Source organism: Trichoplusia ni, chromosome 5 (assembly GCF_003590095.1).
Source record: "Trichoplusia ni isolate ovarian cell line Hi5 chromosome 5, tn1, whole genome shotgun sequence".
Taxonomy (NCBI): domain Eukaryota; kingdom Metazoa; phylum Arthropoda; class Insecta; order Lepidoptera; family Noctuidae; genus Trichoplusia; species Trichoplusia ni.
In genome coordinates, this window is record NC_039482.1 from 1273385 (window position 1) to 1300931 (window position 27547).

Sequence of the window (27547 nt, forward strand, 5' to 3'; positions counted from 1 at the left end):
AATGGAAAAATGACAAAACCTCTTTGCATGATATCGAAAAACTTATATTATTGTTTGTGAATATATGAAAAAAGCACTGTAAAACGTTCGAAGGAGGAAATAGCTCAGATTAAACAACAGACTGGCTGAAATTGACAGTAACGTTTGTACTAATAAATCCACGTATTTCTGATGTTTGTAAACGAGATTGGTTTTCCGGCAACACTATCTCAAAAAATCCCTAATCTGTAATCGGTTCCATACTGGGAATTTAATTTGCAAGTCAGATAAAAACGGTGAAGCAAAATAAGAAACATAAACTGTGACATGAATTCGAATTTACTTGAAATAACAGCTTTTTTGCTTTGGTTTTGGCTTAGAGTACGTGCAAATAAGAGTTTATTAGATATACATCGTATAAGACAAAAATTCGTCGTTTTATTTTTCAATTTGTAGGTAAATCAAAACAAACACAATTAGAGTTTTGCTCATACTACTAATCCCCATGTTAATACCGACATGTCTACCAATTATCAACTAATTCTGTAGTTAGTCTGTCTGCACCCTAAAAGGAAGACGCACCAAATCTAATTGGCGGGCGTCAAATTGAATTGACGATGGCAAACTTGAATTTAGTAACTTCACTAAATTAACAACCTAGACGTCGGATTTAAAGTCGTAAGTCTGACATCTAGAAGGTTCTTAAAATTGTTTGCAAGTGAAACGTAATTTCCGTACACTTTCTGAGCGGTTGAAATCTTATATATTGGAAAGTCGGATATCATACTTTAAGTAAACGTGTGAAATATGATTTTTGTCACATTCACCGAAAATTGTACGGACGCTGAGGTGCGTTTATTTCTCCGAAGAATATTAACAGATTTGATATGGATATAATTTCAATAACATTTTAATTAACCCACATATGCCGAGGCATATATCGCTTACAAGACTGTGAGATTGTGGCAGTTCTGGAAACAATGCAAAGCACTAAATTATGACAAGCGTTTTTTTATCCAATACTATACGTAAATCCAATGAATTCAAAAGTAGCTTCCAATACCAAATGAAAATAATCACTTTAAAATAAAGAGCTTTGTTTTAACGTTACTCCTATAAGCTTGTTACTGTCAACCTAATCTAATATGGCCGCTACTGGTGACAAATAAAATACTGGGAAAACGCGGGTCCGAATCAACTTACATTGTCACACTACTCCTGATTGCAGTATTGTTTCATCAGTTTGCAATAGTTTCTGCTATTGTAATCCTTGCCTAGCAACGCACATATTTTTTGAAATACTTTTTCAATATTTACAGTATCAGAAATACAAGGGTTTTATCAAAAAGCGGTTGTATTTTAAATGCTGTTTCTGTTAATACAGTCAATAATAATTTGGACCTATCAGACTGGGTGACAGGAACGGGTAAACCTTCAAGAGTGGCGCGGATCGGGAGTAATAAGACTGTGAAATGTAGGATTAACAAAAAGTGGGAGTTTCTGTTACCAGACCTACTCATCAAAAACCTAATCAACATCCTAAATCTGCCGGGGCAGCGCGGCAGCGGGACTGTCCGAAGGGGTGACCGTGGCCCTGGTACATGGAGGGCCAAGGAAGGAACATGGGTGGGTTTTTACCATACCCATACATACCCTTCCACTCAAGCCAAAGTAGAATGAGTCATTTGATGATTTCCCGTCCGAAAAAAAATACCCCAAAATAAATACCAATAGTGGGTAGTATTAATAATATGTTCTGTCAATAGTATTAATAATGTCGTAATATATTACCACATTATTAATACTATTGACAGAACTAAACTATTTATGAAAATAAACCTATCTATATATTTGCAGATCCTCTCACGTTTTCATCCTGTTTATGCTATTAATTGTAAATAACCCAATTCATTATAAATTAACCTACATACCAAAATTTAAATTATAATTTAATTCTTTGAAAAATAGCTTTATGTTCAAATATGTATTAATAAATTCGTTATTGCTGGTAATAAACTAGCCAATTAACCCCATTAAATATTATCCCAAACTGAACGCAGAAAGCTATGTTACTCAAACATGTTACTGCCAAATACGTTACAATAATGAGTTTACATTTTCCAAAGAGGAAACGGGAATTGGTTCGAGTGGCTCGATATAATAACATCGATATTTATCGACGTTGAGTGGAAAATCGACAGGCCTGTGTAAAGTTAAAAACTTATGGATATTATCTGAGCTTGTGCATGCTCATAAAGAAAGAAATTCCTTAAAAACCTTTCACGTAGAGTGTGGCGAGTGGGAGAGTGCAGTTAATTCAATGGCATGCGAGTGCCGGTTCATGCATTGCAAATCGTAGAAGTGAACATTGGTCCAGGGCGGTAGAAACGACATCTCGGTGTGTTAGCAGTGTGTCGAGGCGGTCGCCACTTCGCTTTGTGCGCTGCATGTGCTCATGCACGTAACGCAATACGAATCTATTGTATGACTCTTTGTGATGCTCTATTCTGGGTTGCGATTCGAGAGATTCAATTTTTCTCTTTTATGATATAGACTGATCATGCTCGGGTTTAGGTTCGAATAAAAATAAATTTAAATAAAGTGACAGTTTCACTGATTTCTAGTAAAAAAAACGCTAGATTTTAATACATTTTCAATACTCTTCAAAAAAAGGTTTCCAATTATTCTCTCCTTTTTTACGTTTGTTACCTCAGAACTGGATGAACGTTGTTGATTTTTTTATTTAACGGGAAATATCTATCATGGTTGTATGTTTTTATCGCTAAAGCAATATCATTTTGCTAAAAAAACAAAAAATTACATCTGTTGTTATAATTTACAATAAAAAATATCTTGTTAAAATAATTTTAATGGACTGATGAATTTCGGGACAGTTATGAAACAGGGTTATAATTCATATATAATCCTCAACAATGTGAAGGATGCGAAGGCCTTTTTGCGTGCCTACCTGAGTACCAACCCGAGTACATGAATAGATTTTGTATGACGGCTATAATTCCACTGTCGAGAAGGACTGAGCCCGAGGACCCCGGCGCCGTGCCGCCATGCGTAATCGGATTAATTAATTCTGTTTATCTAAGTTATGATAGTTTCTGGCATCATTTTGATAGATTTAGCTAGTGACGCGGTGCCACTTCAATTAGGGTGGGTTTATACGGAACTGCAGCTGTGACTGCCTAATTTTAGGATAATCTATTCCTAATGAATTATTGCAGAACGGATGGTTGACTGCCACTTCAATTAGGGACACTTATATAAACTGCAGCTATATTGACGCTTTGATGTCAATCTATTGGTAATGAATCATCGATCTCATATTGTGTGAAACAATCTCGCTAAATTGACTATAGATCTGAGTTTAGTTGATAATTCTGTTAAGCTAAGTTATGTTAGTTGATGATATCACTCCGGTTTAGCTAGCCCAGTTATAATGCTATACTGTATAGTTTCAGTGGACTTTTATGGCTACAAAATGTTTTGCCGAATTTGAGGATTATTTACTGCCAATAATAGGCACGTAAAATAATCTTGGTGAGATTTGAAGAATTAAATATAGAATCGATAAATCGTTGAATTTTTAACACAGATTTCTTAAAGATGATTTATCAAATCTGGTTCAGGTATATCACGAGATATACCGCAAAACGTGAACGGAAACGACGCAGCGTATTGCAAATGCTATTTACTAGTCGCTAGTCCGACTTATATGCTCTCGTACAGTCACTGCCTCACCGAAAGCCGGAAATGTTGAGGAAACCTCGGAAAAGTTTCTTTATGCTATTTATATCACCTTTTATCAGAAAGGTGGCCTGTTGGTCTAGTTGTTAGTGACATATACCGGAGGTCGTGGTTTCGATTCCCACCCAGGACAAATGTTTTTGTGATGAGCGCGGTCTTTTGTTTTGGGTGTAATTTATTAATATCAAAAGAAACGTTAGATGGATTGCGTAAAAGACGATATGACTGCAAAGTGTATTTCTTGTGAGATGACATCCGGTAGAAAGGTATGGAAGAAGAAGACATGTTGCACCGACCCCAAATAAATTGGGATAAGGGCAGGAGAATGGTGATTTATGTATTTGGTTATTATTTAAGTATGCTTATCAGTTGTCTAGTACTCACAAAACAAGCGAAGCGAAGATGAGCTACGATGAGCTACGAAGAGCTACGAAGAGCTACGAGAAGCTACGAATTTAGTCAGGAGCGCAACGTTAACACATTCGTATAGAAACGCGCGTCGCGGTTTGTGTGGCTGCTGGCTATGGTAGCGATGGTTCAGGAACGATATGGGAAACAAGTTAAAGCTCTCAACTCGCGTGCCACCAGTGAGACGAAACGCGGGTTGCGAGACGATGCGAGAGCCGAATTATAATCACTATAATCAGATTAATGTTTTATGACTTGCCTTATCACTGGACTCAAGTGTGAATAGTATGATTTGTTGTTGAAACAAGCATTATCGGAATGTGTTTTTTTCCTTAACAACAATTCTATAAATCACCTGACTGTTATTTATGATTATTTAAAATAAATAATTCGGAAAAAAGTAATAATAACATTTTTTGAATCCGGATTATCCAAATTCGAATTTATCGATAACTTTAAAATGCGGCTTAAAAAAATGCCAGTCAAGTAGTGTCTCGTGTTTTCCATATTCTGCAACCGACGGCCGACGTATGTATATGGACAATAAATAGTACTTAACAATTAAACTACAAAACATTACTAAAATATTACAGATCATTTTATACGTACTCTATGTACAAGTAGGTAGTGAGAAATGAGTACTTACAATCCCCGGACGGCACTCTACCAACGTTATAATAGTTGACTACCTGAAACTATTACTATCAGATATAACTTTGAAATTAAACTAATTTGAATATTTGTACGGAACTTAGACCGTGTGATGTTTGGTTTGATATTAATATCTGTGGATGCCTGCGACCACCTGAGACTTTGAGACAGCGCTATATAAGACGTACGCTGTCTCGCTCTTATTAGTACAACAGTAATGATATATGTGGCCTCTGTGTTATCATTTGAATGTATAAAATCACAATCAATTTGAACACTATACCCACAGGGTATTTTAAAATAATTCTCCGGTGAATTAAGTGGTTTATTGTTGAATTTGTAATAATTTATTGAAGAAAAAGAAAATAATGTTCTTTGATCAATTAAATTATTTTTAGATAGTATCATACTGATTGCTTAGTAGAACTGAAAACTAATAAATCATAACAACTACGTAACTACTTAAAATTGAGTTTTGTTAGTTTAGGAAAGTTTCCCAAAATTTAGGGTCATATTTGTCGTTTATGCTGTGACCTAGATTTCCATCATCATCATTATAATCCCTCACTCCCTCCCTTTGTCCTCACACTGCTGGTCCCACTAATGCAATGGCTTCCTCTTTCTCGTGTTAAATTCCTCTATTTCTCTGTATTTTATTAAAAAACAACCAATCTGGAAACCAAATATACCGGAAAACGGGAACGCATTTAAACATTCGTACGTTCACATGTTCACAATAGACGCTTGTTTAATTACCGCTGATTATTTAAAGCTCTAACCGAACCATCTCTAACGTACGAAACAGGCGTCTGAATTTCAATTCAAATCACACACTTCTCGGTTTTCAGATCTCTATGCAAATAGTGAAGCGAGTCTCGCACAGAGGCCAGATAGAGCTGAACAATCACGATAAATTCTTTTCTTTTCTTTTCAGAGTGCGCCCCCGATGTCTGTATTGAAGAGAGAGAGGCCAAGATCGAAGCGCCCATAGCGCCTCTGATTAGTAAGTACTTATTCTATTTGATCTAGGTATTATAGAGGAATTTATTGAGCTAGAATCTAGGAACTCTTTTTTTAAATCTGTAGACGCAATCAGTCAGATTTTTTTCAATTTAGAATAGAGGAAATAAGCTTTAGTTTTTCTATATTTTAACTTTTAAAGTTTGTAATTGAACAAAAAACCAGCTACAGTTACAATTATTACAAGGCCTAAACGATCTCACAAATATTCACCCAAAAATAAACTTAAGTAAAAAGTTTTTTCATGAAATACAATGTCGAACAAACCTCCGATACATCGCGACAACCACATAGAAACCGAACACGAATTGAAGAAAGTTTCTAAAGGTATTTGTAGTTCGAATTGTGAAAGCAAACACAACACCCTTTCAACCAATTACCGGCTCGCACACGTCTTATTGTACGGGGAACTAGCCGACATAAACGTCCTGCAATTGGATAACAGATTTGCGGGCAACGCCATATACTCTAAGCAAATAATGTCCGCCTGCGGAAGATTGGCGTGAACCGCATCGTAACGCTATTGAGGTCTGTCATCAACACTGAATATAATGGCAAATACCACCGCGCAGGTAAGTTTCAAGGCTTTCCAGTGATAGGACTTTGTATGCTTCTTTAGAAAAGCGTGAATTGAATGTGTTTCTAGACAAATAGAACAGACATAAATACACAAAGTTAGGTTCTTCTTTCATTGCATTTAAGGAGATCAAATATATTATTGTTTATTCTAAAACAATGTCTCGAGCTTGCACCAAAAATAATTTTACGTTGAATTAACGAAGACATTTTCAAGAATCAAATAATATTTCTCGAGTACACGATTAAAATAAAGCTATAAAATATTAATATACAAGATCGAGTAAGGAAATGCAAATTACATTTCTAAAATAGGTAGAGAATCTATTTAATAAATACCGTCCGTCGTCGCCGGTAGCGCTTGTCATGCTCATCAAATAACCTGCGGAAATAAGCGCACTTCCAGCGTGATATTGTGACAAATTGATACAAACCTAACCAACCACCACTGTAACTGCACAATATTGAAATATTGGGAATATTGCGGAACATTTCAACAGTACTTGGGCCAATGGATTAGCTTCTGAACACTATTAATATTACAACAAACAAGTGTAAAATCGGCAACGAGGAGCGTTGAATATTTCGTATTTATCACGAAGCATAAATATGCAAGAAGTGAGAATTGCAATGAGACAATATTTTTAGAATTCCCCTCGCTATATCACCGTATTTCCAACTATTAACAGCCAGTAATAGTTGAACAGTTATAGATAATGTATATTTTCTAATATTAGTATTACTATCGATAAAAAATATATACATACATAAAGTTTTCCTATCCGGTTGTCAAGATAAAAATAATCGCCTTCGAATTCAACATTTTGAAGTAAGTGTTATAATTTTGATACTCAGTACTAGCATATAAGTACTACAAAGCGGTTGTATTAAGTTGTATTACGAAAATCGTAATTTGCATCTTATTCCATTATTAGAAATTTAAATATATTTTGTTGACCACGACAAAGAATTCAATGTAGTATCTCCATATCAGAGCATGTATCTCACAAGAAGTCTATGATTCTAACGTTAAATAATAATAAAAATATTAGCACGTATTTGTAGTTACAATAGTCTGTTTTGTTTAATTAAGAGAATGCAAAATGTCTTAATGCCACGTCCATTATTCTAACGTGCACTAATCCTAGTGTAGTATTATCTAATAATGAAACATTTAATTAACTCTCGCCCGGCTACACACAGAAATGCGGTCAGAAATTTACAAATGTATTTCAATTTAATATTCAATGATAATTTACATCTAACTAGAATAGTTTATCTCGATATTCAGTGGTAAATTCTACGCTCTCTGGGGCTCTCTATTAAATTTACGAAGGTGTAAATTATACCCAAATTAAAAACAACATTACTATTGTTCTTTATTCATAAACAGTGTTAGTTAGCAGCGAAAATATAATATTTTAAGAGTTGTGACGTACGATATAAAACACGAGCAGATTTTAATCACCGTATCTAGAAAATGAATAAAAAATAATCCTTTAACAACAAAAAACGGCACAATAATCCGTTAACAGAATAAAACCAGAAAGGCAAGTGTTAAATGACTTGTGATTTGACGTGCTATAAAACACGGGCAAGCTTAAAAATATTTGCATCCATTTCAGCGTAAATCGAATAAAACGATTGCCAGTCACAACTAATGTCAGAGAGGTGACCAAAAAGCAAACGTAAAAAAAAGCCGTGATACATTTGCTTTTTATTTTTCCATCGGACTGCAAAAGTAAGAGCGTTATTGGATTCGGAGTACCTGCGAGAGAGCAGTTTGAAAACAATTTTGTTACAAACGCGAAACATTTATGAAGCACTTGATTTGTATCGTTTTTCGTTTCGCACTAACTACGGACAGGCATAGGCATACTTTGGCAATTATGAAATTCAGCACAGCTATTTAACAAGCATTTTAGTACTTTAACGTAGCGAAAGCAATGATGCTTTATTGTTCTCGTTTCGTTACTTAGCAGAGAATAAAGCTAATTAAGGCGCTGAATTTTAATGCATAAACCACCAAAGTGAAGAATTTAATTTGTAGTCTCCATTATACAAATAGGGTTTTTAATTTAAACAAACGGAGGAGTCATTTTGAAACTGTCAAAATGTCGCGTCTGGATAACAAGCGCTTAAAAAGACTATCTATGGGTGGACAAAAAGTTGAAATACAAATATTTACATTTTAAAGAGATTATCTACTTTTCCAGAAGCTTGCGATAAGACAAGAAGCCAACTTCAACAGTTATTACTGGCTATAACAAGCCAATGCTAATTGTGTGTTAATTAAAGTCCAAATATCTTATTGTGTTGATTGAGTAGGTTACAGGTGGTAAATTATAATGATACAGTACTACAATCAGCCCATTTTTGCATACAATAATTAAAATCCAGTCGGGTAGTTAGAAGAAGTTGCTGAAGTTATCAATAATTAACTTAATTGCTACTGTAGTCTAGTTCCAACAACCTGTGTTCCTATAATTGTCATAACGTTTAAATGATTAATTAGTCAATTATCTATCTACAGTAGGTATCTACATAATATTTTTTCTTTATTTTAGCAACATTATAAAATGAAAATTAGCCCTTAACAAAACCTCAATAAGGGCTAAATTCAAATTCATTTCGATATTCTCCTGTAATGTAACCACCTTACAACGATAAAATCATTATTTAAACTGTTGTTTTATTGTTGCAATAGGCGAGGACAGTGACACGGGTGATAATGATGGGCGTTTGTCTGCTGAGAACTCCCCGCTGCGCCAGCGACGAGGCGGCATACTCAAAGGGGGGAGGTTGTGGAAATCATTGGACACCGATAAAGACATTGAACAGGTTAGTTGTTTACAGTTCCACGTCGTGATCAAATAAAACACGGCCGTTTTGAAGTACTCTAGGTATGTACAACTCGGCAAAAAAACGCGGACAAAACTAAAAAGAAAAATATTTTTGAGAGGGCTTTGAAATTTTGCATCGTTAAGTAATTTAATCTGGCCGTTTTGAGAAAACTCTAGTTATGTTACCACTCGGAAAAATGATTGCGGACAAAATTAAGAATCTGTTTGAACGTAATATTGATGATTCAGCTTTTATCACTTTTGTAAAATCTATTATTCACGATGAATACTCTAAATCTCTGGTAGAGGTTAAAGGTTATGAAATTAAATTATAATCTACCATATTCGTCATTTTATCCACTCTTCAATATTTTTACTTAAGGCCAAGTTATATGAGCTTTCCATCGATGTCGATATCAAACATATTATTTTCTTTTTGCCGCTGTGCTTTAAATTTACATACACAAGTGCGGACTTTCCACGCACAAAATCTTGACTATGTATGGAACAAAATAGCTGTCACTAGTAAATCTAAAATATTTAGGTCTACATACAGAATGAGGATCAGCGCTCAACAACAACTGCTAGTGACGAGGACGGGTCGATCACCCCTCGCTCCGTTCGCTTCTTGGAAAGGCCTAAAGACTCTGAGGAGGAGGTCCCGAAGAAGGAAACAGAACCGGCTCAGACACAAACAAACGATACCGAAAACACACAGAAAGAATTCGCCACGAGTACAACACACAGGTAAAACCGTTCCAATAGCTTTGTTCATTAGCTCAGCGGCTGCTGCGAAGACACATTAAAATTTCAGGCTCAACTACAACTATTAATCTCGCGCCAAGTCAACAGCTCTGACAGTACTAGTTCCTTAGCGATCGACACTAACTTCTTATTGCAGAGTTTGTCGCAACCAACATTTAAATGACTTATGTGATCTGGTTGCTTAATGAGTCTTTCCGTCTAGAAACAAATGCTGCTCACCTCGCCACAGCTAACATTCTATTTATATGTTTACAGAAGAATTTTGTTAAATAGCCGTCTAGTCTGATGTAAATAAGTATTGTGAATTTGTGGTCCTTAAGCACTTTACATCGATCGTGAACAATTTACCTCCACCGGCTTCAGCTAAACACCTGAAATTGCCACTAAATAAATTTACCTAAGCTTTAGCTACAGAGCTCGGGTCGGGAATAGCGGGCGCGGGGCACTAGGGCTTTATAGTTGTAAACTAGATATAATCTCAGAATGCTGACGTGGCATAAAGTGAGTAATTTCATGCTACGTCGTAATTTGTAACAAGGTAAGTTCAAATTTCAAAACCAAATTATTTGTGACGCAAAATAAGCGTTAGTAAGTTTATATAAAAAATATATTAAATTCATTATTTATCTAGTCTGGAACCTAATTTGTGTGCATTTCTGGAAAGTCTTTGAACTTGAGCAATTTCCTAAAGAAAAAAAGATATGTAACGTGTGAAAAGAAACGTGTGCAGCAAATGCATTCTGACAACTGACTGCTTAATGTTTTAGTCAGCACCTAAAGAGATACGTACAACATCGACCTTAGTATACTATTATTTAGATACCACTACAAATTAAACAAAAATCATTCCGATCGTGAGCCCTGACTTGCAGCTCACATCGAATCCTTTGTTCCAAATTTAAAACAGATTGATACGAATGTCAAGGGGATGCGGGGGATGACGTCAGGCATTGAACAAAGAGTTCGCGTCACCGACAGCCTTTGAATACGCACTTCGCCTGTTAAATCACAACGGAAGCCGTGTACCTGCAGCGGACGTCCCTCTGACGAACGTCTGTTTCATGCCAATCACGTCACAGAACGTTCAACTCGTTCGAAAGAGCATCTCACTCATCGACAGCGTCTGTAGTTCTGTACCTACAAATTACATTTGACAAGATTTGTCGAAGTGTGCAGAACTGTATTGTTTAGCATTTCCCATGCAGAAAAGTCTGACTATCTATTAAATGTCGATATTTTGAAACGATTAAGTTTGAATTATGAAATTTCGTCATGTTCTACGTTAGAACAGAGTATAATTTTTGAAATAATATTTACAAGTAACACTTTGAGGATGCATTTCAAATGACGCTATTAACTGTAGTTTATAGTTTCTTGTCAGATCTATTATTTGCTGCAGAACGCGTGGCCTCCAACATTCAACAGACCGTCTTCATTTTTAATATTACGTTGAAATAAGTGCTTAACATCATTTTATTAAAAACACTTTAATATTAAAACAGGTAAAATTTCACACGGGTTATAGACGAGGCAAAAATTTTAATAGGTAAATAGTTTCTAGCCACCTTTTATACCTGAAATATGAATTAGAATTTTATAAGAATTCCGCTTAAATTCTTTATATTTTATGTCCAGGGCTGTTTAGGAGCAATTTTTATTAAAATGCTCTAGCTCGTCCCGCTATTTCCATCTTGGCCATCCGTGATATCGTTTGCCATTCTCTGAGATCCGTTCGACCGTGAGCGTTACCCATTAGTAGTCCGCTTTGCAGCAGATGCGTCAACCCAGTTCCATTTAAACAGACGTGACAAATACAAAATGACTATTACAATAATAAAACAAAAACAAACTCCCTTAAATGTGTTGTGTAATTTGCTTTCAATTATGACGTAATTAAATTAAAGTTACACATTTTATACGGTAAGTTATTAATTGTCACCGCTCTAGTTCGGCTTTTGTGGACACAACCACACGCCAGTTCTGTTGGAATAGTCGTTTGTTTCATAACAGTATTTGTGGCGTGAAATTTTTAATTATACGGTCACATTTTTTCTATGCCAATGGTAATTAATTTTAAGTTCCTACAGCAGTGTTGACAAAAGTTAATTGTTTTTCATGTGTTTTAGAGTTGTATGTACGCTGGCTGTGCAGTTCCTTGGTATAATATTAAAAACGCAATAGCGAGATTTTTTTCAAAGTAAAGTAAAGTTTTTTTAAGTATTTTGTTAACAGGTAAGAACTTTCGCAAGTTCAACTTTAAGCATACCAAAACATTTCTTTTTTTTTAAATAGTTTTTAAAGTTAAGCAGAAAATCCAAAGCGATTGTAAACTTGCGAAGAGCTGAAGCGATGTGAGAATAATGTTTCGTATATATTTTTGTAACGCTGTATGTTTGTAATAGACTCGAAACCCCGCTCATCCTAACGATCCACGCGCCCAAAGCAAACTCGGCGGTGCAGCAGCTGTTCAACAGCGGTAGGCCCCCGCCACCCGCCATCGAACCACAGTTAGTCACTTCTGAAACGCTAAGGTATGAACGCTTCATTTATTTTGCTACTAGCTGAGAACTTGCGGTTTCACCCGCCTAGTACCAGTAACGAAACTTTTTATTTATTTATCGTCTTTTTATTTTGTTGTTTAATAGCTATTCTGCTGTTGGGCAAACCAGACATCATATTAAATGGTTGAGCCGTTACTCTTTCTAATTAACCCCTCTTTCCTACTCTTTCAATATTATTTTTAGTTTCATTACAAACTGCTATATTAGCGCTTTTCTTGTAGATTTTTTGCTATTTAATCCTATTTATATGTCGGTTGAATCCTAATTGTATATTTTTGTTTAGAGCCTGGGATGCCGGCCGGCCTAAGACTGAGGAGGCCGCGGTGCGGCGCGTAGCAGAGAGGAACGCGCTACGGTGCTCGTTACTACGCAGTGAGGCCAGGAAGAAACAACAACCAAAGGTTAGTCATCTATATTTCACTTTAATTACTGCAGTATATTCATATTATTTCATTGAAATTTTATGTCATTGTAATTTATTCTCTAGAAGTATATACTCGCTTAGCATTTATTTTGTTCTTCCAGTCGTTACAGGTATAAATCCCTTACATTAGCAATACGTAATCATAATTCAATCAATGAACTAAAAATCGTCGACAGCGCACCAATATTATTTTTATAGTTACATTTCAATTATTTGCCTCAAAAATCGTCTTTAAACTAAGCAGACGTAACTAAGAAATCCTACTCAAATCTAAAACACGAACATTATAAGCACTATTATTCACAAAGCACTTATATCAACTTCAATATCGCAAGCTCTAACGAACGTTCGGCAGACATAACTTACTTGAATTGCTTGGCAAATGCTTATCTAACCAAATGTGTTTGCCAGTACATGTTAAAGGGTGTAGTAGTATCGGTATACTGTCGGTTACTCACAATGACTGCACTTCCAGCGTTAGTGTTTACTTTAGATCGAGTAGGGAACCTGCCATCGTCTCTTAACGTTTAGAAGTGGGACGGTGCGCTACGCGGCGTAGACCCGCGTAGACCTGCTACGGGCTACGACGTCTCCTTTCACAACTGCATGAGTCTTAGTTTAAGAAGTTGTGGTTTTCTCACGTTCAGAAAAGCAAGTTGAATATATGATACGACATTTTATTTATAATAGTGACATATGAAACCTTTTTTGTTAAACTTATATTTTTAGAAAGTTTTAAAGTATTATTTGGACTGATGTGTTTTAAACATCAAAAATAAACCAGTAAAACCGTAAAACCGGTAATGAAATTTAGCGGGTTAAAAGATTAAAAAGCAAAACCATATTAATTTATTTGCAAATATTAAGCCTATAAGCTTTCGTTCTGTACAATTGAATTTATTTTAAAATTATATGCGCGTTATAAATCCGTTTTACGCAATAGTACTTACAGAGAAATAAAACAATATTTCTATATGAATGGACGTTCGGCGAAAATTGGCAGCAGAGTTACACAACAAAAGAAAAGATGTTATTACAATAATAACATTATGTAGGTCAGCTATAGAAGTCGGTTCACGCAATATTCCATCAAACAGAGACTTTATTCGTAGTTGCCATTTCATATAAATGCAATGTAAACCTTTTTAACCAACAATAAAGAAAGAGGTTCTAAACACTACGGCATCTTGTATGCTTCATCATTTTAAGGAGATATCTTTGTTATTATCATTATATAGGAAAAAAACGCCTGATCCGACATGCAGAAGTATATTTAAATTTTATAGCAGTTTCCTAAATATATGGGTTATACAAATTTTTTTCACAGAAGGTTGGCTCCCGAAATTTAGAAAACCTTACGTTTATATTTTGAAACATTTCGTACTTGCAAATTTTTCTTTCAAATGCTTCATCTGATTAATCTTATTCATAATGAGGGTCCGAAAAGCAAATGGGCGCAGTATGCACATCTGTGAGTAATAACCTCCTTGACAATCAGCCAAAATTAAAAGTGAAAATTACGAAACTTACAAAATTGAAAATTATTCACATCAATATTATTTTCGTTAATTAAATTTGAACAGCGTAAAAGTTATCTAAGAAATTATCACTTGAGGGTTCGGTCGATTATGGAAGCTTTCGATTCAATATGAAGAATATTATATAATATTAATATGAAGAATATTAATTAACAAGAAAATTAATTACATAATCATACACTTATTGCAAAAGTTAAACCTTCAAAAACAAAGATTGAAAACCTAATCTAATAACTTCTAAAATCATACTTATTTTTATCATTATCACCAATTTACTAATTACCTTTCTTAGTAAACCGTTTTTGTTTATATAACCAAGACTAAAAGCCAAATATACAAATCATTCGGTCATTCGTTAACACGTAGCGAGGAACGTGACCTGACCCGGTTCCATTTTAAGAGCCTTTACATTCTCCTTCACATTTGCACAAGTTTCTTATGTGCGGTTATTATTTACGGACTTGAAATGCAGAGGCACGATATCACACTATATTTCACAACAAAGGCACTTCTTTGGTCGTAATATATATGTTGATGAATGAAAGTTACGAAGCTGTTCAAACTTCAAAGATGAAAACATGATATTTTTTATTAGGGTAAATGACTTAAAAAAAACAGTCCGTCAGATAGATGCATAAAAAGCATAAGATACCCAGATTCAGAACATGTATCAGGATCACATAAATACTCGTCTTGGTCAAGGATCCAAAAAGGCGCTTGCCGCAAACCGTATGATGACCAAAACACTGGATATCAGTGCACTTAACACAGGACGGATTCCAATGAACGAACAATGCATCTCAAATAGAAGAAAAGGTGTAAATATATAAAGAATATATTAAAAATACACCTATTCATTAAATGTATAGTTTTATGTAGGTATATAAATAGAAGATAGTCCCAGGGGAGGATCAAACTGGCTTATCTAGCTGACCACCCGGCTTTCTTCGCCGTAAACTAGCATCGCCTTTGTGCATGTGACTTGAATGTTTGTGAAACCCTCTTCGACAAAAGGATTACATTCCTTGATGCGGGAGTCGTTTTAAATAAGATAAGATTCAAACAACAACCTAGGCAGAAAATATAAGCATAGCCTATAGTTCTCCTTTTTTTCGTGGTGTAACGCCAATGCATTTCGTTGAGATTCCTTGTAATGTTCATGTGAATGATCAGCAAACAGTCCGGTAAATACTTTAAAATTTTGACATTTCGTTCCGTTGTTCTTTTTTCATTCTATAAAGCTTCACGAAATATTACACCAACATGTTCGGCTTTTAATTAGCGGTGATGCAGTTTAAGAGCGCGGCTCATTGTTCTTTTATAAGTTAAATATAGAAGATTGTAATTCATTTTTGGAATATAAGTACAATAAAATACCTTTGTTATTCTGTTCTCTCTCGCAATAAGTTTTCATCCAATTATCTGGATATATGATGATTGCAAAAATAGAATAATGAATGAAATGATGGACGGTACTGCGACACTACTTTTACTATTTACATTTGTTTCATTCATGATTACCAGTAGAATAAACGGGTGCTTATATAGAACATTTTCGCAATAATTAACATAGTATTCAAATTTCAACTACACCATCGTACCAATAAACAGCGTATCGTCACTAAAATCTTAAGTAAAGTTTAAGCTTGTAAATATTATATCGAGATACAGAGCTTTGAAGACGTAAAGAGAGGTTTGTTAAAGACAGATTTCACGTTGCATATCCGCTTAAACAGATTCAGTTTGTATTTCACCAACAAACTGATATTTCGATATACGAACTCCTTAGAACATGTCGAACTAAACTAAGTACCTGATCTTTGAGAGGATGAAACCTGAAACTAAAATAATTAAAGAACGAAGGAGACAGAGAGAGCTTAAATATATTTTTATAAAAAAAAACACGGGCTGCATTCTGGGAGTACTAGAATTGCTTTTATTGTCACTATTAAATTACTATCATGTATGTGGTACTTATTTATTTCGCTATCGATGCAGTATTGTGCTAAAGAAGTTTTCGTCTTGCGAATTTTCGATCAGGTGACGTATCCTCACTCGAGATTTTACTCATTACAAAAAAGTATACAGCGCCGCTAAAGAAGTTTTCACTTCAAAAAAAAGTTCTAAGTCCCTGGGCTATCTTTCCTTTCAAATTTTTATTTTAAACTGTCGCTCTTACGGTGTACTGTAACATATTCTATAAAATGATGTTAAGTGGCGATACTTCTTTAAAATTCTTTAGCACAAGATTCCTTGTCACTACGTAGCAGATATCGCTTTACTTTGAGCTGAGAATAGGTACTTTATTTTTAGATTAGCTAGTATTTATTTACTCTAACTTCTATTATTCTTTTGTTTTAGTTGTAAATTTTCTAGGTAACACTTTTAAATTTCGGCTTGAAGGTAATTGTGATTCGAGTTAGTAAGACCAAAATAAAATTGTTCCTTGAATAAATAAAAAAAAATGTAGTATGCCTGTTTCGATTACAATGGTATCAATAGAGCTACAATCAATACGAAGAGCTATAGCTATAGCTATGGGAATGATAATAAACCAAAAGCGTGCAATAAAAAAACGTTTTTTTTTGTATGTTTACATTTCGTGCTCTGCGTGAACAATCAAAAGGATCCTATCATTTACCGAAAAGCCTTTGATCGAATTTCATTTTAACAAAAACTATTTACTGAGTACTACCTTTATTGTTTTACAGCCACGTAATTGACACCATGCTTTCATTGTACTGGTATTTGGTAAATCAAAAATAGGTATGTGGTTGTAGTTATGTTGTTTTTCATATTTAATTTAAATGGTTTCATTTAAAGTAAAATATGCCAAAAATAGAAATAAATGCCGCCCTGACCGCGCACCACCAGAGACTTGACAAACTGAATGCTTGTTGCATGTTGCGTGCTTCAATTAAGACAGTAATATTTCTGATATGTGTGTTTCTATAATGATTATGGTGGGTGGCAGCGAGGCCGGTCTCTTGGTCAGCGTCTTTACGAGTTGTCATTTAAGATGATTATATTCTTCGTAAGAATTGAAAACTTCTTTTGTGTCTAACCACTTATCAATAGTCTACTTTAAAAAAAATATTGGGAGTATGTAAATCTTCTTCTAATATATAAAATTCCCGTGTCACGATGTTAGTTACCGTAAACGGCTTAACTGATTTTTACCGAATCTTATATGCGTATTCAGTAGGTCTGAGAATCGCCAACATCTATTTTTCATGCCCCTAAGTAATAAGGGCTGCTCACACTAAAAAAATATATTTTATTTTTAGGACGAATTTTTTTGTTTTTATTTTTTTATAATTTGTCACTAAAAATACATACAACTATAAATATTTATTTAGGCAAAACGACGTTTGCTGGGTCAGCTAGTACTAGATAATACTACATAGACTCAACTTTGCAGCGATTACTTCAGATTTAAAATAGGACTTTTGTAACGTTAATGTTCAAAGCACCTAATAGACCAGTCGAATACCCGGCCAACAATTACGGAACGTACGGCTTACGAAAGCACATCTTTCAAATATCTTATACTTGAAACAAAATAACCGGAACAACATTTCCTCATAATGCAGAGCTTGCCGTGAGAAACCGGGACAGGTCAACAGGTCAAAAAACGTCAGATTAACCTTTGAAGTATTACGATAAAACATTAAACATTTTCCGAATAATAAATAAATACGATGCATTTTCGGTAAACTTCACGCCTGTCATTCACTTAAAGCTGGTTTTATACCTTCGTATTTTCGTGTATCTCTCTACGATAAAATTTGTAGGACGCCCCAATATTTATGAATAAATAAGATTTACTTATGACACATAAGTAAGTAGTAATTATCTGAAAAATATGATATCAAAAACCTGCAAAAATGCTTACGTAAATGAACGTATTTCGAGCTCAAGATAAAATTATACAGAACGTAAGAGGGTATTTTAATTAACAACCGCTCTCTTTGAATTATTCTCATTATTTAAATGTGGAACAGGTTACTAAATAGACTAGTGAGTGCCGTATTCGGATGAATTTATATTAGATTTTTGGTTTTAAGCAGTCGAAGCTTGTGCGTTAGCTACTTTGCCATGTAAAACGGCTTTGGACTTATTATAATTAGCTACTGAGTTTAGCAATAGCAATGCACTTTTAAATGTCGTATACTTTTACGCCCGGTCCGGGGTATATTATTTCAGGGTCTTCTATTTTTGTTCGGATTTTACGAATGTTATGTTTACCGTTAAAGTCGTTGCTTCAGAAAATCAACAGCATAATTTTTTTTTAAATATTGCGTCTACTAAAATCCCTCATACTGTATAGCATTTTGTAAAACGAAATTAACTCGAAAATTATTCTACGAAAATCATTGATTACAAATATTTTCATTAATCATTCCCTTTTATGTGGGCCGTGTTATGTATCATACTCACTTATTCCGCTAGCGTAATATACACCGAACGGATCGTAAGCCTCAAATTCAAATTGATGTGACCATTCAATTTATTTTAAACATATTATATAGGTGAAATTATACACATAATATCTGAACGCTGTTTTGATATGCCTAATTAGTTTTGCTGATGTATATAAGAAAAAAATATCTGACGGCTGGATAACCCTAACACTCAGTAATGTGAAAATAGATGGTACCGATTCTCGGACCTATTAACCTCCGTGAAGACTTTTAGAAAAGTACCACCCACAAACACGTGAATTTTGTAGGTACATAAGAAGACCAATGACAAAACAATGTAATAATTCTAAAGCAAAAAGAGAAGTTTTAAAAAACAACCGATAACCTTCAAATTACATTTTGGAACCACGAAATAAGAGTTGTAATAATTATGAACGAATCGAGTGACCCTAAAAAAGCTTATCGAAAAAAAAAGGTTATGATTTTGGTTTTGAATCAAAGGAAAACACTCAAAATAGTACAATACAGAAAACAAGGACAGAGACTGCTTTTCCACTATAAAGATATATAAAGAGAGATGTACTTTTTAATAATCAAAGCGAGCCGCTTTATCCAAAGCAGAGTTTGTATAGTAGACGCTAGGTACTAGGTAGTAATTAATTAGGCGATGTATTTCAGAAAAATCAAACTATTCAGCTAACTATTAAGCTTATCTTTATTTGTCAGTGTGCTGTCAATACATGCATTTTTATAACTGTAAAATAAGAATTCATCTTCAATTTTTTTTTCAATATTCACTTAGCATCAGACTTTTACTTTTCTATGATTTTCATGATAAGGGTATGTATATACCTGTGCTATACAAATAAAAAGAAAGAAACATTTTAACGATTCAGGTTTGTTTTTCCGAACCAGTGGAATAATAGACATTGCTTGGGTTACACAGAATAACGAGTCGAGTGAACTAGAAATGTTGAAATGTATAGTATTTTGTTACTTTTCATGTTAGTACACTTCCAAGTCCTATTATAACATCATCATCCTAGCCTTTTCCTAACTATGTTGGGTTTGGCATAAAGTCTAACAAAATGCAGCTAAGTACCAGTGTTTTACAAGGAGCATCACCTTGACCTTAGCAACAGCTTTTAGCTTCGACTCACTACAATTTTACATGCCTTCCGAAACGCCAAGAAAAACGTTTTGACATAGATGGTCATCCATTCACGGAAAGACCGTATCAAGTGTAGCTCCTAGAAGTCCCTACCAAGTATTATATACACAAGTTAATTGCCTCCATGTTATTCTAGTGTTACACATCGTTATCGGAAAACAAATATTTTAATGACTCGGCTTGCAGTCAATAATAATATTTTTGTCGATCAAAATATTCCTATTAAGAGCTTGACCTACTTTTTTCGACGCCAAGTCTCGCACTCAATAATTACGAAGAGTTCCGCTAATATTTGAACATGGACACCTATTTCTGATGCTGCAATGTTTATTTTCCTGTTTATATTCGACGTGTTCGGAGTTAATTATAAGCTAGTAACAATATTTAAAGACCTACTTTGTAAATAAGCGGTCATTTGTTAATCTAGACCCCCCGGCATTTTCGTTTGAGTGCAAATCGTATGGTTCCTTAACTCAAAGAGGTAGGTAATAGTTATCTGAACCGCAAAAATAAAAAGACTAAAAAAATCTAAAAATCTTACGTTTTATGTCACTCCATACAAAATTTTCCTATTAGAAAAAATCCAGCCGTTTTTATAGTTGGAAAGTGCATTGTCGTTGGGTTTGAAGCCGGCCTGCTAGCTTATCGGGAAGTGCCCCAAAATTGAGTTGCAAAAATCCAAACGGAACAACAAACAAATTAGTTAGTCGTTAAAGAGGATCAAAGGATACGTTTATTCAGTAAAACACACAGGTTCACACTGTGATCGGATAAAGTCAAGCTGCACGAAATAACTTGACCGCGGTAGACCGATACAACGAAGTATTAACTGTATTTTTAAAGTTTATTCACAACATCTGATGGGATTTGATTTCAAACAATGACAGAATGTGTCGGGAAAGTTGTAACGGTATTAAAGTATGTGTACTTGGCGGTCGATTTCCAAGTTGGCTTTATTTGGTTTTTTTTTTTAAGGCAGTTATGAGTAGGGCAACTATTAATTGAAACATAAATCATAAATCAATTATTAAGTGATTAGCTTGATTAAATGCAATTTAGGTATTTATTTTTATTTTATGTTTTTTCGCCTAAATAAAATACCTTTTTTTCAACTGACTTTAAACAGATGAGGTTTAAAATTTGTCTTTTTTTCTGTTTGTTACCACAGGATTTCGGCCTGGATGAACGGCTTTTGTTGATTCGTTTTTCATTTAACGTGAAAAAGTAGTTTTTTGTAACAGTAGGTTTTCATTTGAAGTCGGATGTATGCTGCAATTGTTACAACAGTAATTTCACAAAGGCTTTTCCCGCTATATCAGAAATTACAAATAAATCTTTATAACTATATAAAAAGTAAGCATCGAGTTGTTTTTCCTCGGTAGGCCTTCAAACTACATATTATAAACGATTTTATTAATACAAATTTGTGACACACCGTGTGCATTTTAATAGAACTTGAAGGATAACATAACTTGACATACTTAATTTTTATATTGCCACTGTATTGTTTTCATTGACTGAAATTCATGAGGCTGCTATTCAACAAACATGATTTTACACGAAAAATATTCGTGTACGAGTTGGCCGGTTTCTCTTTTTTTGTACTTCGTCTTTCAATTAATTTCAAGCCTCGGTTCTCTCAACAATCGTGTTTGTAGCGTTAATGAGCCCCGATCGAATGCCGTACAATGCTTTAATCTGGCCGACGCTGATACAATTGATAACAATGCGACGTATTCGCAATACCACACAATAGTCTGCTAATGTAAAGGGTATTTGCAAAACAATTTGGCAATTTAAATCAAATACAATTTTAATAGCCTATTTAAATAACATTATCAGGGATCGTTTGTAGGTAATAGCCATTAACTGTACCGTTTTACTCTAAATACCAGTTCCAACGAGTGATTAAATCTGTGTAGAAATTCTACGTCGACTGAAATGCCCTCGATTTAAGTTGAACCAACAATCAACAACAACAAACTCGAGTAAATACTATTCATCCGTAGCAAGTTACTTGCTAAGAGAATCGTCGAACATAATCCGCACAATGTGAAACGGGAACACGTCCATTGTTCTATGATTGCTAGCAGCAGCTAGACAATTTGTACAGATCTCTCGTCTTACAATACTTACAATCGTCGAATATAAAGAAGTAGAAAATGCCCCTCGGACTAAGCGCGCGGATTATATTGGATAATGATGACCGACCTTTACTTTTTGGGTGTCTTTTTCTGATACATACATTTGGCAACACTGCACACTCGATTCCCCTTTATCTATGTCTTGATAGACTGAAACTTTTTAAGAATTCGAACAAATTTTATCCGAGACCGACGGTTAGCGCGCAGCCATCTTGCGGCCAGCTTTACTCTAAAACCAGTTTTACAATATAGTGTTTTTAACAGGAAACTACATCTCTTGCGGAGCGCATCCGACTGCTGACTTGTGACGTGGAAGATGATCAAGAGGAGCAGCGCTCATCACCGGCGGGAGCGAGTGTCGACAAAATGTCGAACAGTAGTGACAAGTCCAGCGACAAATCTTACAACAGTCTTAACATCGACAAGAATTGCGAGAAGGCCTTTGGAAGTGCCTCGTCCAGCTCGTCATCATCAACAATATCGGCTCCGCTGCCCACTCGCCAACAACCTCCAGACTTGGGAGATGTTCATCAGGAGCCACAAAAGGTGAGACTAGAGAAATTAATCGATCTTATTTTTAGGTCCTGCCCGTGATTGGAGGAAGCACTAAAGTAATACGTAACATTTGAACTATTAAACCTCCGCGAGAGAATTATGATGTTGCAATGATTGGTCAATTCTAAAATAACGTTGGAAAAGATTTGTCTGCCGGGTATTATATGGTTTTTAAAATGTTTGAAATTATACTAATCTGTTGAGGTATTAAATGTTAAGCTGTACATAGATTGTGCTAATGTTAAATTATGTTCCAATATTTTATTGGAAGTTATTTAGCGTTTTACAACAGCGAGAGCGCCTCAACAGCTATATCCAATCGAATTTTCAAAAGCTTTTCGAAACAGCATTGAAAGCGGGTTTACGCTCAGTGAGTTTTAGCTGTTAGATATCCTCGGGTAATCTGTTTACGGACCTGTTTGTTAACAAACCCATTAAAAGAGGACTGTCAATACACCTATGTGTTTAGTTTACGTGCAATTTCCGATAGCGGTGTTCCGTGAACAGTACAGCAAATGTTCTGAAACTTCTATCACCGATTCATGTCAGTGTTGTATCTCTGTTCGTGACGTGTATGTTATATAACATGCCTTCGATATCTACCTGTGATCTGACTACGCTCGTAGCTTCATCAAGGTATGACAATCATATACTGTTTTACTGTCTATCATAAATGTTAGTCAATTTTCTTTTAAGACAGGTAAAATGACGATAGGTGTAGGTTATTCGTGAGCACCTGAATAATTAAATCGTTCGGAAAAGTTTGTCGAAATCTTATTTGCTGCATTTTAAAATGGTGAACGTATAGAATATTTACACTTATTCCTTACTTAAATAATCTTATACATACGAGTACAGTGGAACAAATCTTAGTACATTTGTTTTTATTTTTGGATGCACCTATAGACCTGAATGAAGTTGTCTAGTTGAAAAAGACTGTTAAGCTAACTTAAACTGGATTTTTGTGCATTCGGTAAAATAAAAGATAAACTTGTTTCGTGTGAATTGTCAAACGGGTAACCTTAAAGATAAATTTACATAGCAACAAGTTAACACCTATAAAAGTTATGAAAAAAAAACTTGGAAAACTATTTCATTCACGCCAGTTACCGAGAATAGCTAACCGATATGAAAAAACTTCAACAGTACGATAAGTTCGTTCGTTTTATTTTTATTTAACAGTGGCGTAACTTTGCGAGGCGAATAAAAAGAGACTGTTTGATTCCGGGAAATTAAATGCTGAATAGCAGATGTTGGTGCTTGTTATGTAAACGTTTGTGCAACAATTGCCCGCTGTTTTAACAACCCTTACTCAACTAGGCATAATGACTAGAAACTTTCAGACTTGGGATTGTCCGGAAATGCTTATATTTAGCCCTTTTTGTGAATTAGGATTTAATAGCAGCTATCATTTTTTTTTTATCCTTGCTTATTATAACGTAACCAGATAGCCTGTCGGCGTATTCTTCGGGTTAGCATTAGACCCTGAGGTTAACTCTTACAAGTTCAGAATTCACAAACTTTAAACCTTTACATCTATGCCTACTAAAGTATAGGTAGATAAATGGTAATGTGACTTAGTTTGTTTTTTTTTTACTCTTGCGCCCATAAACCACCAGGTAAGCAATTATGCATAAATTTCATTTATAGAAAACTACATGACCAGCAAATAACTAAGCCTTTATTATATGCCTGTATTATTACGAAAACTCGGGTGAAGTCTCGGGATCCCGCTAGCAACCAATGGAGGTGAACTAATTAATAGCGCGCACAGGTTTGCCATAAGCCGCAAATATGCGGTATGGAGCTAAGATTATCTATCTATTATAGCTTGTTATTCTATGCAGGAAACTCGTCAAAGTGTAGAAACAAAGTTTGGTATCTGTAGCCAGTATCCAACAATGTTCAAACTACCTAAACGACTAAAACTCACGAAAATTATTATAGTTATATAGAAGTAAGACAGTACACTGATTGATGTATTTTTTTTATGATTAAATATTGGATTGTAATTATTACTCTTTACTAGTAAAATTTTCAGAAAAGCTTTAAGCAATATATTTTAAAAATACATATTTCTCTGTACCATTTAATAATTCAAAGAGATCACAATGCATGTTGTATTATAAATGTTGAACAATTAAGACATGAGCGCCTTATTTTTTTGAAGGTAAGGTCTAATTAGATATTTCACTATATTAACTCATTAACAAAAATATCTTTCAGCCAAAGTCCGAACCACGCCGCCAGTTCCTGTCTACTCTAGCCCCGCTGACAGCGTGTGTTGGTAGCGCAGCTCATCATGAGGGTTTCTACTACCTGCCTCCGGGAGACAGATCTTCCGCGTCATCTGCCACCAACCTGGATATGCAGGAACATAATGACGCACCAGCACCAGATGTGGTAGCTGGCACCCCGGGTAAAACACGCTTGGCTATTTTTGTTCTAATGGTTTTGAGAGTTAGGTAATGAAGTAAGACTTGTTATGACAAATTTTATTATCACTTAATGTGGTCTAACACACTTTCACATATAATTCTATCCCTAAAGTGACATAAATCAACCAGAAGTTGTTATTGAAATAAAAAAATCTATTAATTAAGGTTTATGTACTATCTGCGCAATTTTAATATTTTCAGGAGCTGGTGAAGGTGACGATGGATTGGCTGCTTTTGCCCGAGCCACAGCCCCGAGAACAGAGAGACTAAGGCAGCGATATGGCCAGGAGTCACAACCAGCTAGCAGTGATGATGAACACGATGATTACGGTATTAAAACCTATTTCTTTAATAGCATATTACATCGAATGAACATAAAATGGATATAATACCTACTAAGTAAAAAAATGTTTCTAGTTCTGATCCTAAAAGTTTATTTTGATCTTAGGTTTTCATCGCCGTCCTGCCGTTCGAGGCATTGCAATAAAACAACAGCTAGGGGCATCTGACGAAATACTGCAACAGATGCAAAACGAGTTACAGCCATCACCGGGCACGACTCCTCAACAAATGCCAACACATGCTTGCCAGCGCACAAACTCAAACTACTCATGGCCGTATTACTCCGAAGCTAATCTCAACTCTAGGCCGCAAAGCAGAGCCAGTGCCAATTCGAACTGGTGAGAAGACTTAATTATACCTTACTTAAAACCCTTTACAATCTCGATTATTGGAGGGCATCTAGTCCAATCTAAAACGTTTAACCTATAACAGGTCGAAGTCTTCGGACTATATGTCATCGCGCCCGTGTGGAGGAACACCGGTACCACAACAGCACTCCGATGCTTGCTACGCTCACGCGCAGAATATGGCGTCCTATGCTCATTATCAACAACAGAGGCAGCAACAAGAAACCATGTACAGAAACTGCTCTCTGTATGCTAACATCGGGTGAGTTTTAATCGTTCGGATATTATGGATTTTGTATGGTTCTAAGCCAATGAAAAATAAAAACAATGAAATTATTATACTGTATGACGCATGTGTATATTCTAGATGTTCGGATAGCAGCCAGGAGCTATACAGTTCTCAGACGAGCTCAGAACAGACATCGCCAGTCCGAGCTGCTCCACGATGCCGGCGGCCTGAATCACCTCCGCCGATCAGAAATCACCACCAGCTGCTGTATGTGCCATACAGCACCCATTACCATTATCAACACCATGACTATGGGACAGCGGGACAGTGGCAGCAGACTAACGATTGTGAGTATTCAAAATCTACTAATGTATGTAAAATGTCTAATGTAAAAATACTTGTCCTAGTTGGACAGTCTAAGTTTTCTTGGAGAGTAGGACAATTAAAAAAATAACAGCCATGTCCACACGATATAAATTCTAGTGATAGAAGAAAAATAAGTATTTCTCTTCAGCATTCATTTCAGCATTTCTCAAAAGGAATCCTAATGAAATATTTGTATGTGATAATAACTTGTATGTAAATGTAACTTTACAGACAACCGTATGCACACATACTATCAACAGCAGACGCGCAGTGGGGCAAGCACGCCGCAATCTACAGCCGTGCAACCGCAACGGGCACATTACACACATTCACTCCAGCTACAGGTAAAGACACACAAGTATCTGCTCAAATAATCAGTTCAACGAAATCTATTGTGTATAGTGGCTAAAATGACAGTTATTTGGAGAGTAATTTGATATTTTATTAAAATAAATAAAAGACAGGTAACAATTTTTTTATGAACTACTTGTACATTTTCAGACGCTGTGCCCAGCACCCGCAAGATACAGGCCTGTCCCAGCGCCTCAGCCTGGAGGCGGAAAACAAATGATTTGCTACTCCGAAAAGGTAAACACGGCTAAAAAAATATGGAGATAGCTTTAATAAATAAGAAAGCTAAAAGTTTAATCTATACACAATATATCTTTGACAAAGTTAAGTTGCTTTTTTGTACGAGGTGTTTTTGTTATTCAATCTACAGGTTGCTGCTCCAATGTACCAGCCTGCTCCTGGTTCTCCGTCTAGAGTAGCAAGGGGAGCCCCTGAGGGTGCACCGTCGGGAGTTTCCGCGCAGTCGGCCACATCCCCAATGGCACCTCCCTCCAACCCCGTGTACTACGCGATGAATGTCTGACGGGGGGACTAGGTAACTATTTCGTTCAAAATTTCAATTTAAGTATAATCTTATTTAGAAAAATGGACAGATAACCAGGACAAAAACAGTACTATTGATTTAAGGGGAATGGTTTTAACATAAAAATCTTTAA

General features: G+C 35.3%; 1 protein-coding gene across 1 annotated transcript in view; it reads left to right on the forward strand.

Moving 5' to 3' along the window:
• The window catches only part of LOC113493970, a 112170-nt gene that overhangs the window by 82931 nt on the left and 1692 nt on the right, over positions 1-27547 (forward strand). The window contains exons 3-16 of the mRNA XM_026872032.1: positions 5732-5800; positions 9101-9234; positions 9793-9983; positions 12404-12532; positions 12846-12963; positions 22528-22809; positions 25045-25237; positions 25458-25586; positions 25705-25936; positions 26031-26207; positions 26313-26521; positions 26772-26884; positions 27042-27128; positions 27262-27426. Of these exons, the coding sequence (XP_026727833.1) occupies positions 5732-5800; positions 9101-9234; positions 9793-9983; positions 12404-12532; positions 12846-12963; positions 22528-22809; positions 25045-25237; positions 25458-25586; positions 25705-25936; positions 26031-26207; positions 26313-26521; positions 26772-26884; positions 27042-27128; positions 27262-27414 (2216 nt within the window). The 3' untranslated portion in view covers positions 27415-27426. The remainder of the gene's footprint in view (positions 1-5731; positions 5801-9100; positions 9235-9792; positions 9984-12403; positions 12533-12845; positions 12964-22527; positions 22810-25044; positions 25238-25457; positions 25587-25704; positions 25937-26030; positions 26208-26312; positions 26522-26771; positions 26885-27041; positions 27129-27261; positions 27427-27547) is intronic.